The sequence below is a fragment of the Hemitrygon akajei genome, chromosome 3 (assembly GCF_048418815.1).
Source record: "Hemitrygon akajei chromosome 3, sHemAka1.3, whole genome shotgun sequence".
In the NCBI taxonomy this organism is placed as follows: Eukaryota; Metazoa; Chordata; class Chondrichthyes; order Myliobatiformes; family Dasyatidae; genus Hemitrygon; species Hemitrygon akajei.
In genome coordinates this window covers 902,491-915,323 of record NC_133126.1, presented here as the reverse complement: position 1 = coordinate 915,323, position 12,833 = coordinate 902,491, and the positions used below count along the sequence as shown (strand labels likewise).

General features: G+C 44.4%; 1 protein-coding gene across 9 annotated transcripts in view; it reads left to right on the top strand.

Annotated features, from left to right (window-relative positions):
* The window catches only part of tmem63c (transmembrane protein 63C), a 616,893-nt gene that overhangs the window by 194,381 nt on the left and 409,679 nt on the right, over nucleotides 1-12,833 (top strand). For all 9 annotated transcript variants that reach the window (XM_073039119.1, XM_073039117.1, XM_073039118.1 and 6 more), the window contains one exon: nucleotides 11,319-11,430. In XM_073039119.1, the coding sequence (XP_072895220.1) occupies nucleotides 11,319-11,430 (112 nt within the window). The remainder of the gene's footprint in view (nucleotides 1-11,318; nucleotides 11,431-12,833) is intronic.

Here is a 12,833-nt window from a genome sequence, read left to right as displayed (position 1 = left end):
CATTTACCAACATTGTACTCACCTGTGGCTCCAAGTAGCTGTTTGCATGCAACAGCAACCGCACCCCAGTACACCACTTCAACAGGCAGGCAAAACCAGGTGAGGGTAGCTAGCTACCTCATATCCTGGTGAGTTAGAGACATGCCAGTCCCAGAATGCAAAGTCAGCACTGGCCGACTGGGCAGAAGAGATCTATGGTGAGATCCAACGGCCAGGAAGGTGGTACTGCAACACTCTGAAGAGCAAAGGGCATGACAAGGCACAGAAGATTTTATGGTCATCCACTACAACGAAGGAAGACCTCAGTTTATGATGCTTGTTCAGACCACTGGACTTGGACTTCTGAGGTCAAGAGAATGTAACTGCCCCAATGCAACAGCTTTTCCACTTTCCTGCACAGGTTTCCTGTCATCGTTGGACATGACAGACAACAACCTCTACAGCTGCCAGACCCTTAGCTACTCACTTAATCTATTTATATCCCTCTGCTTGTAAAGTATTCATTTAGCACCCTACCCGCATCCTGTGAATCCAAGCGTGAATTCCTGTCTTTATCCTGGACCTTGATCTACCCTCTCCCTAGTTATCCTCTTGTATTTAATATATTTATAAAAATGCTATAAGATTCTCTTTAATCCAACTTGCCAAGAACATTTCATGGCCTGAGTACTTTCCGGCTATTTTTATTTTATTTATTCAAGGACCTGACAAACTTCAGAACCTCAGAACCTCTCTCGTAATCTAAGCTTCCTTTATCCTGTGATCCTTATCTTTGCTCAGGACTGAAACATGCTTGTCCATGGGATTGGTCAGCTATATTTAAACAATAACAGGTGTGCACTTCCAGAATAACAACAGCTCCCAATTAGCTCCTGTGTAATAGTATCAAACTCACCCTCCCCCAAATTCTTATTTTTCCAAAAGGTTCATGATATCCTTATACATAATTACTGTATATATAACATAGATAGAACATTACATAGAATAATACAGCACAGTACAGGCCTTTTGGCCCACAATGTTGTGCCAACCCTTAAACCCTGTCTCCCATATAATCCTTCCTATAGTGAGGTGACCAGACTGGACACAGTACTCCAAGTGTGGATTAACAAGAGTTTTATAGAGCTGCACCATTACCCCGCGACTCTTAAACTCTTATCCATATAACCATATAACAATTACAGCACAGAAACAGGCCATCTCGGCCCTTCAAGTCCGTGCCGAACGCTTACTCTCACCTAGTCCCAGTGACCTACACTCAGCCCATAACTCTCCATTCCTTTCCTGTCCATATACCTATCCAATTTTACTTTACATGACAATAACGAACCTGCCTCTACCATTTCTACTGAAAGCTCGTTCCACACAGCTACCACTCTCTGAGTAAAGAAATTCCCCCTCGTGTTACCCTTAAACTTTTGCCCCCTAACTCGTAACTCATGTCCTCTTGTTTGAATCTCCCCTACTCTCAATGGAAAAAGCCTATCCACGTCAACTCTATCTATCCCCCTCATAATTTTAAATACCTCTATCATCCCCCCTCAACCTTCTACGCTCCAAAGAATAAAGACCTAACTTGTTCAATCTTTCCCTGTAACTTAGCTGCTGAAACCCAGGTAACATTCTAGTAAATCTTCTCTGTACTCTCTCTATTTTGTTGATATCTTTCCTATAATTCAGTGACCAAAACCGTACACAATACTCCAAATTCGGCCTTACCAATGCCTTGTACAATTTTAACGTTACATCCCAACTCCTATACTCAATCCTCTGATTTATAAAGGCCAGCATAACAAAAGCTTTCTTCACCATCCTATCCACATGAGATTCCATCTTCAGGGAACCATGCACTATTATTCCTTGATCACTCTGTTCTACTGCATTCTTCAATGCCCTACCATTTACCATGTATGTCCTATTTGGATTATTCCTACCAAAATGTAGCATCTCACACATATCAGCATTAAGCTCCATCTGCCATCGTTCAGCCCACTCTTCTAACTGGCCTAAATCTCTCTGCAAGCTTTGAAAACCCACTTCATTATCCACAACACCACCTACCTTAGTATCATCTGCATACTTACTAATCCAATTTACCACCCCATCATCCAGATCATTAATGTATATGACAAACAACATTGGACCCAGTACAGATCCCTGAGGCACACCACTAGTCACTGGCCTCCAACCTGACAAACAGTTATCCACCATTACTCTCTGGCATCTCCCATCCAGACACTGTTGAATCCATTTTACTACCGTAGATTCCGGATTTTAAGCCGCTACTTTTTTCCCACATTTTGAACAGCTTTGAACTTTGCGGCCAATAATCCGATGCGGCTAATGCAAAGTTTTTTTCATGCCGCCTCGTAAACATTTTGCCTCGTAACAGTAGACCAATAAAATTGATGAGTAGTTCACAGAGGTCCAATGAAATTGTACGATAAATCAAGCGCACTTTCACAATTAAATTATTGTAAATCAGTCATTTGTACTCACCCTCATCAACATGGAAAACACTCGAAGCATTGTGCTACCTACCCTCTTAGTTTAAACTATATTTGTTTTCTGTACTACATCGCGGGATGCTATGACGACACACCCGGTTTCGCGGCGTCTTGTGGGAAAATGCCGTTTGCGATGAAACGGGACGGAGGGGGTCGAGCGGCGGAGCGGCTTTGGATCTGAGCGAAATCTGCTTTTAAATGCCGTTTGCGATGAAACGGAAAGGAGGGGGGAGCGGATTCCGCGAGCGGCTTTGGATCCGAGCGAAATCTGCTTTTAAGTTAAAGGTATCAATAACTTTTCCTGGTAGGCTGCAGTATATATATTTTTTACCAGTCGTTAGGAGATATTGGAATGTTGTTCAGTAAAGAAGTATACGCAACGTATATTTAAAAGTAGCCGCGTACGGGCACGGTTCGAAAAAAAGCATTTGCAATATGTATTTGTTTTTGTTACCATATGGATTTAATTAAAAGTTAAAAAAATCCTCACGTGTAATATCTTTCTGTGTAAATATCTCATATTACAACGTGGGACACCTGCGGCCTAAAATCCGGTGCGGCCTTTACATTTAAAAAAATGATTTTATTTCTAAAATTAGTGCCAGCGGCTAAAAATCAGGTGCGCTCTGTAGTCCGGAATCTACGGTACTTCAATATTAATACCTAACGATTGAACCTTCCTAACTAACTTTCCGTGCGGAACCTTGTCAAAGGCCTTACTGAAGTCCATATAGACAACATCCACTGCTTTACCCTCGTCAACTTTCCTCGTAACCTCTTTAAAAAATTCACTAAGATTTGTCAAACATGACCTTCCACGCACAAATCCATGTTGACTGTTCCTAATCAGACCCTGTCTATCAAGATAATTATGTATACCATTTCTAAGAATACTTTTCATTAATTTACCCACCACTGACGTCAAACTGACAGGCCTATAATTGCTAGGTTTACTCTTAGAACCCTTTTTAAACAATGGAACCACATGAGCAATATGCCAATCCTCCGGCACCATCCCCGTTTCTAATGACATTTGAAATATTTCTGTCAGAGCCCCTGCTATTTCTACACCAACCTCCCTCAAATTCCTAGGGAAAGTCCCTTGACTTATGAAAGTTTTCACTCCATAAACTTTCTGAACTACCCTATCTACCTGTGAGGCAACTTTCAGGGATCTGTGGACATGTACCCCATTTACTTTGTACTCTGCCTTGGAGTTTGTCCTTCCAAAGTGTACCACCTCACACTTCTCCGGTTTGAACTCTATCTGCCACTTCTCAGCCCACTTCAGCATCCTATCAATGTCTCTCTGCAATCTTCAACAATCTTCAACATTATCCACAACACCACCAATCTTTGTGTCGTCTATAAACTTGCCAATCCACCCTTCTACCCCCACATCCAGGTCGTTAATAAAATTCACAAGAAGTAGAGGTTCACAAAGCGAAGCTGACTGTCCCTGATCAGACCATGATTCTCTAAATGCCCATAGATTCTATCTCTAAGAATCTTTTCCAACAGCTTTCCTACCACAGACATAAGGCTCACTGGCCTATAATTACCTGGACTATCCCTACTACCTTTTCTGAACAAGGGGACAACATTCGTCTCCCTCCAATCCTCTGGTACCATTCCCGTGGACAACAAGGACATAAAGATCCTAGCCAGAGACTCAGCAATCTCTTCCCTTGCCTTGTGGAGCAGCCTGGGGAATATTCCATCAGGCTCCAGGGACTTATCCATCCTAATGTATTTTAACAACTCCAACACCTCCTCTCCCTTAATATCAACATGCTCCAGAACATCAACCTCACTCATGTTGTCCTCACTGTCATCATGTTCCCTCTCATTGGTGAATACCAGAGATAAGTATTCATTGAGGACCTCGCTCAGAGGTCACCCGGTCAGAGACATTCTGGACCCTGGCACCCGGGAGGCAACAAACCATGCGGGTATCCTTCTCACATCCACAAAATATTCTGCCTGCTCCTCTGACTATAAAGTCCCCAGTGATGACAGCTCTCCTTTTCTCTGTCCCACCCTTCTGCACCACAGGGTCAGACTCAGTGCCAGAGGCCCTGCCACCATGACTCACCCCTGGTCGGTCAACCCCGCCAACAGTATCCAGGACGGTATACTTATTATTCAAGGGAATGGCTACAGGTGTGCTCTTCACTACCTGTCTACTCACCTTCACTTTCCCTCCTCTGACTGTCACCCAACGACCTGCTTTTGGCAGCCTAGGTGTGACTACCTCCCTGTAGCTCTCATCTATGACTGCTTCTTTCTCCCTTATGAGTCAATGGTCATTCAACTACTGCTCCGGATTCCTTACACCGTCTTCCATATCGCCCAGCCACATGCACTTCTGTCAGATGTGACTCTGCAGGAGAGGGGAGTTCCCCCAAGACTGCCACATCTCACATGAGAGGCACATCACCATCTCAGAAGGCATTGTAAAGCCTAACTGGGAGCAAGCTTGTCCTCCGCCTCTTCGCGTCGAAATCTCTCGAGTCAAAGCCTCAAATCTCCACTCCTTCACTGGCTGCTCAGCTTGAGCTACCCCTCTATTTATTTGTTTGAGCTTTTCAAACTGCTTGGTCACCTGACCTCGATTGCCCAATCAGCTGCTTTCCGCTGAGTCTGAGCTATTCAAATCTTGATTGAATTGATTGCACAGTCCAACTGCCAAAACTGCCAGAATCTCTTGAGCCAAAGCCTCAAAGCTCCACTCCTTCACTGGCCCACTCACTCACTGGCTGCTTTCCACTGAAGGAGTTGTGATAACTTTTTGCAGAATGTTTCCCAATGAAAGGCCACTCACCTGTCCAAGCTTGTTTCCATAAGACCATAAGACATAGGAGCAGAATTAGGCCACCTGGCCCATCGAGTCTGCTCCGCCATTCAATCTTGGCTGATCCTTTTTCTCAATCTCCTCCTCAACCCCAGTTCTTGGACTTCTCCCCGTAACCTTTGATGCCATGTCCAATCAAGAACCAATCAGTCTTCGCCTTAAATACACTCAACGACTTGGCCTCCACAGCTGCACATGGCAACTAATTCCACAACTTCACCACCCTTTTGCTAAAGAAGTTCCTCCGCACCTCTGTTTTGAAAGGGCGCCCCTCTATCCTGAGGCTGTGCCCCCTTATCCTAGACTCTCCCACCATGGGAAACATCCTTTCCACATCTACTCTGTGTAGGCCCAAAACAAGTTTGAGTATGGTCCCTATTATAGTTAGGTTATCTACCTACTGTTTCAAGAAATCCTCTTAAATGCACTGAAGAACTTCTACCCCATCTAAGCCTCTTGCACTAAAACAGAAGTAAAAATTTGGTGTTAAGGTCACCCACTACCACTACTCTGTTTTTTTTACATCGTTCCATAATCTATCTACATATCTGTTCCTGCATCTCTTAGTGTCTATTGGGAAGCCTACAGTATAACCCCATCAGAATGATTGCACTTCGTTTAATCTTTAACTCTACCCATTTTATCTCAGTGAATGACAGTCATGAGAAAATCAGCAGATGTTGAAAATCTGCTTTGTTTCAGTGAACGAACCCTGCCCCTTGGGCATGATGGGCCATGGGCCTGTTACCATGTTGTCTGACACATCCTCAAAGAACTCCTAGAACTCAAAGAACTCATAGTTCTGACGAAGGGTCTCGGCCCGAAACGTTGACTGTTCGTTTCCATGGATGCTGCCTGACCTACTGGGTTGCTCCAGTGTGTTGTGCATGTTGCTCAATGAACTCCAACAGCTTAGTCAATTATGATTTACTTTAATAAAGCCATGGTGACCGCTCACTCCCTTAATGCTTTACAAGATGTTTTGTCGTATTCCACCATTTTTCACTACCATCAGGTTGACAGGTCAGTAGTCCCCTGTTTTCTTTGCCCCTTTTTTCTTAAACAGTGGGGTAGTATTTGCTGCCCTCCAGTCCTCGGGAATGATTTCATGGATCTTCAGAACCCCAGAATGGGACAAATGGAACACCAGCCATCTCCGAAGTCACCATTTCAAAACTCTGAGATTACTACCATGCATTAGTGTTAGGGTTAGATTCATAATTCCTTCAGTATGCTAGTCTCATTTTCCCTGATTCTCTAGTATATCCAGCAGTTTTCATGTGCCTCCTGGAAGACAGATGTATAGTACAGCATTTAACGGGGGACAAATAGATGGTAGGTGAACTAAATGAGTATTTTGCAACAGTCTTCACTATGGAAGACACGAGCAGTGTGCCAGATGTTGCAGGGTAAGAGGGAATAGAAGTAAGTGCAATTACTATTACAAAGGAGAAGGTGCTCAATAAGCTGAAAGGCGAAAGAGTACATGAGTCATCTGGACCAGATAAACTGCACCCTAGCTTTCTGAAAGAGATTATGGAGGGATTTGTAATGATCTTTCAAAAAATCATTGGACTCTGGCATGGTGCCAGGGGTCTGGAACATTGCAAATGTTACTCCACTCTTTTAAGAAAGGAGGAAGGCAGTAGAAAGGAAATTATAGACCCAGTTAGCCTGACCTCAGTGGTTGGGAAGATGTTGGAGTCAATTGTTAAGGGTGAGGTTATGGAGTACCTGGTGACACAGGACAAGATAGGACAACCTTTTCTGTTGGCTGCCAGTGACTATTGGTGTTCCACAGGAGTGGGTGTTGGGACAGCTTTTTATGCTGTATATCAGTGAAATTCATACTTTTATTCCTTTTACCAAAGTGCATGACAATGCCCTTCCCTGCACTATATTCCATCTGCCACTCTTTTGCCCATTCTCACAATCTGTTTAAGTCCTTCTGCAGATACCCTGCTTCCTCAACATTATCTGCTCCTCCACCTTTCTTCATATCACCTGTAAATTTGGCCACAAAGCCATTGATTCCTTAATCAAAATCATTGACATATAATGTGAACAAAAGTGGTCGCAACACTGACCCACGTGGCACACCACCGGTCACCGGCAGCCAACCAGAAAGGGCCCCTTTATTCCCATGTTTTGTCTCCTGCCAGTCAACTGATCTTCTATACATGATCTTCTAGTACCTTTCCCTAAGATGTCCTTGATGTTGGGGAGGCTAGTGCTCATGATGGAGTTGGCTGAGTTTGCAGCATTCTGCAGCTTTTTCTGATCCTGCGCAATGGGCCCCCAATACTAAATGATGATGCAACCAGTTAGAATGCTCTCCACAAAGAAGAGAAAATCTGCAGATGCTGGAAATCCAAGCAACACACACACATTACTGGAGGAACCCAGCTGACCAGGCAGCATCTATGGAAAATATAGTCGATGTTTCAGCCGAGACCCTTTGGCAGGACTGGAGAGAAAAAGATGCGGAGTAGGTTTAAAAGATGGGGGGGGGGGAGAGAAACACAAGGTGATAGGTGAAACCAGGAGCAGGAGGAATGAAGTAAAGAGCTGGGAAGTTGATTGGTGAAAGAGATACAGTGCTGGAGAAAGGGGAGCTTGATAAAGGACAACAGAAGGCCATGGAAGAAAGAAAATGGTGATGGGCAGGCAAGGAGATATGTTGAGAGAGGGAAAAAGGGTTGGAGAATGGTGAAGGAGATGGGGCAGAGCCATTATTGGAAGTTCGAGAAATCGATGTCCATGCCATCAGGTTGGTGGCTACCCAGATGGAATATAAGGTGTTGTTCCTCCAACCTGAGTGTGGTCCCATTGTGACAGTAGAGGAGGCCATGCATTGACATATTGGAATGGGAAGTGAAAGTAAAATGGGTAGCCACTGGGAGATTCTGCTTCTGGTGGTTGCAGCGTAGATGCTCAGGGATTTGGTCTCCCAACTTACATCGGGTCTTGCTGATATATAAGATGCCGCACTGGACACAGTATATGACCCCAACAGACTCACAGGTGAAGTGTCGCCTTACCTGGAAGACCTGTTTGGGGTTCTGAATAGTGGTGAGAGGGGAAATGTAGGGGCAGATGTAGCACTTATAGACAATAGGTGCAGAAGTAGACCATTCGGCCCTTCGAGCCTGCACCGCCATTCTGAGATCATGGCTGATCATCTACTATCAATACCCGGTTCCTGCCTTGTCCCCATATCCCTTGATTCCCCTATCCATAAAATACCTATCTAGCTCCTTCTTGAAAACATCCAGAGAATTGGCCTCCACTGCCTTCTGAGGCAGTGCATTCCAGACCCCCACAACTCTCTGGGAGAAGAAGTTTTTCCGTAACTCTGTCCTAAATGACCTACCCCTTATTCTTAAACCATGCCCTCTGGTACTGGACTCTCCCAGCATCTGGAACATATTTCCTGCCTCTATCTTGTCCAATCCCTTAATAATCTTATATGTTGCAATCAGATCCCCTCTCAATCTCCTTAATTCCAGCGTGTACAAGCCCAGTCTCTCTAACCTCTCTGCGTAAGACAGTCCAGACATCCCAGGAATTAACCTCGTAAATCTACTCTGCACTTCCTCTACAGCCAGGATGTCCTTCCTTAACCCTGGAGACCAAAACTGTACACAATACTTCAGGTGTGGTCTCACCAGGGCCCTGTACAAATGCAAAAGGATTTCCTTGCTCTTGTACTCAATTCCCTTTGTAATAGAGGCCAACATTCCATTAGCCTTCTTCACTGCCTGCTGCACTTGCTCATTCACCTTCAGTGACTGATGAACAAGGACTCCTAGATCTCTTTGTATTTCTCCCTTACCTAATTCTACACCGTTCAGATAATAATCTGCCTTCCTGTTCTTACTCCCAAAGTGGATAACCTCACACTTATTCACATTAAACGTCATCTGCCAAGTATCTGCCCACTCACTCAGCCTATCCAAGTCACCCTGAATTCTCCTAACATCCTCATCACATGTCACACTGCCACCCAGCTTAGTATCATCAGCAAACTTGCTGAAGTTATTCTCAATGCCTTCATCTAAATCGTTGCTTTAAATCGTAAACAGCTGTGGTCCCAATACCGAGCCCTGTGGCACCCCGCTGGTCACCACCTGCCATTCCGAGAAACACCCATTCACCGCTACCCTTTGCTTTCTATCTGCCAACCAGTTTTCTATCCATGTCAATATCTTCCCCCCAATGCCATGAGTTCTGATTTTACCCACCAATCTCCTATGTGGGACCTTATCAAATGTTTCAGAAAATCGAGGTACACTACATCCAGTGGATCTCCCTTATCTAACTTCCTGGTTACATCCTTGAAAAACTCCAATAGATTAGTCAAGCATGATTTGCCCTTGGTAAATCCATGTTGGCTCGGCCCAATCCTATCACTGCTATCTAGATATGCCACTATTTCATCTTTAATAATTACGTCACTTGTTCTGCTTGCAAAGTTAAGTGCCTGGAGTGAGATCGGTGGGGAGGGACGAATGGACAATGGACATCAGTCAGTGAAAGCAAGCAAGCAGGTACAGCAGGCAGTGAAGAAAACTAATGGCATGCTGGCTTTTATAACAAGAGGAATTGAGTATAGGAGTAAAGAGGTCCTTCTGCAGCTGTACAAGGCCCTGGTGAGACCACACCTGGAGTATTGTGTGCAGTTTTGGTCTCCAAATTTGAGGAAGGACATTCTTGCTATTGAGGGAGTGCAGCGTAGGTTCACAAGGTTAATTCCCGGAATGGCGGGACTGTCATATATTGAAAGATTGGAGTGACTGGGCTTGTATACACTGGAATTTAGAAGGATGAGAGGGGATCTGATTGAAACATATAAGATTATTAAGGGATTGGACACACACTGGAGGCAGGAAGCATGTTCCCGCTGATGGGTGAGTCTAGAACTAGAGGCCACAGTTTAAGAATAAGGGGTAGGCCATTTAGAACTGAGATGCGGAAAAACTTTTTCACCCAGAGAGTGGTGGATATGTGGAATGCTCTGCCCCAGAAGGCAGTGGAGGCCAAGTCTCTGGATGCATTCAAGAGAGAGTTAGATAGAGCTCTTATAGATAACGGGATCAAGGGATATGGGGAGAGGGCAGAAATGGGGTACTGATTGTGTATGATCAGCCATGATCATAGTGAATGGCGGTGCTGGCTAGAAGGGCCGAATGGCCTACTCCTGCACCTACTGTCTATTGACAAGGGATTTGTGTAGAGAGTGAACACTGCGGAAAGCAGAAAGTGGGGGGGGGGGGGGGGGGAAGGGAAAGATGCGCTTGGTGGTGGGATCCCTTTGGAGACGGAAGTTCTGGAGAATTATGTGCTGGATGCAGAGGCTGGTGGGGTGGTAGTTGAGGATGAGAGAAACTCTATCCCTGGTAAGGTGGCTGGAGGATGGGGTAAGAGCACACGTGCGTGAAATGGAAGAGGTGCGGTTGAGGGCAGTGATGGTGAAGGAAGGGATCCCCTTTCTTTGAAAAAGGAGGACATCTCCTTTGTTCTCAATGGTACATCTGTAGAAATTTGTGAGAGTCTGTGGTGACATAACAGATCTCCTCAAACTCCTAATGATATATAGCCATTATATATTGTCTTTGTAATTGCTTCAATATATTGGGCCCAGGATAGATCCTCAGAGATGTTGACATCCCAAAACATGGAAGTGCTCCCCCTTTCCACCGCTGATCTCTCAATAAGGTTTGGTTTCTGTCCCCTCGATTTCCCCTTCCTGAAGTCTTCAATCAATTCTTTGGTCTTACTGACATTGAAGGTAAGGTTGTTGCTGCGACACCACTCAAGCAGTTATCAATATTGAATCTGGAATATATATTTTTAGATAACTTCATAACTGATGGGCTAACTCACAAAATCTCAAGATGAGTGGGGACTTCCTGCCACGGTTCTCAGGGTTTGTAACCTTTGTATTCCTCCTTCAGACGAAAAGCAATGAAAGGTCGTCTGTATTTCACAGCCAAGGCCCAAAAGGAAGGAAAGATCATGATTAAGACCCATCCTTTGGCCCGGATCTGCTGCTGTGGATTTGAACAGGTGGGAATATCAGTCTTCTAGAGTAAATAATTTGTTTACAATGGTCAATATTGAAGGCAGAGAAAAATGGAATGGATTGATAGGTTGGAGTAGGAGTAGGAACAGACACAGGCAGACAGAGATGAAATGGGATTAAGAGAGGTGTTGGAGATGGGCAGAGATTTAGAGTGACAGATTGTAGGGGGTAAGATAACAGTGGATCATTGCCTGAGAAGGGGATCTGGGGTGGAGGTTCAGGATATAGGGAGGACAAAAGACTATTTTAGGAGATAATCGATGTATTAATATCAAAGTGAATACAGGTTACAATTAATATAGTTGAAAACAATAGTTCACTGAAAGTGGATTATGTGCTAAAGAAGGTATATGTGCTAAAGAAGGCTTATCTTCATTATTATAGGTGCTGAGTATAGAATAAAGGAAATCATGCTGCAGGTATATAAAAATTTAGCCAGACTGCAAGGAGTATTGGTTGTAATTCTGGTCGCCCCATTATCAGAAACACATGGAGACTGTGGAGAGGGGTCAAAAGAAGTTTAGTCATGGAGTCATACAGCATGGAAGCAGGCCCTTTAGCTCAACTGGATGCTGCTGATCACATCATCTTCCCTCCTAGATCCTGGTATCTACATTCAGGCCATAACCCTCCAAGCCCATCCCCTGGATGGACCTTCCCAAATGTTTCTTTAATGTTGCAACTGTACCCTCTGACCGCTTCCTCTGTCCAATTACATTCCCATTCCCTGTCCAACCATGGTTCCCATTCCTTGGCTCTGGTTCTGTACTCGCTGGAGTTTAGAAGAATTATGGAGGATCTCAATGAAACCTATTGAATGCTGAATGGCGTAGATAGAGTGGTTGTGGAGAGGATGTTTCTTATAATGGAGAAGTCTCAGATCAGAGGGTGTCCATTACAACAGAGATGAGGAGGAATTTCTTGAGGCAGAGAGTGGTGAATCTATGGAATTCATTGCCACAGACAGCTGTCATATTTAAAGTGGAGGTCGACAGTTTCTTGATTAGTCAGGGTGTCAAAAGTTATGGGGAGAAGGCAGGAGAAATAAGATTCAGAGGGTTAATGGTGGAGCAGATTCAATGGGCCAAATAGTGTAATTCTGCTCCTGTGTCTTATGGTCTAACTATGGCCTCTGTTATCTGCCCCACCACACCCAGATTAAGGCAGAAACCATTTTTCTCGCTTCCCAGCACATCCCAATTTTCCACAGTGACTGGTGGATCTGGAGGATTGTTCACTGTGACATTCCTTGCACCCAGCAGCAATGCATGGAAAAACTTGTTTACTGTTGATGTATCTCAAAAGACGCAGTTGTCCACTTACAGTACAATAGCTTCAATATTACCTTCTGCCTTGCCTGAGAACTGAACCATCCAGAAGAAGGTTT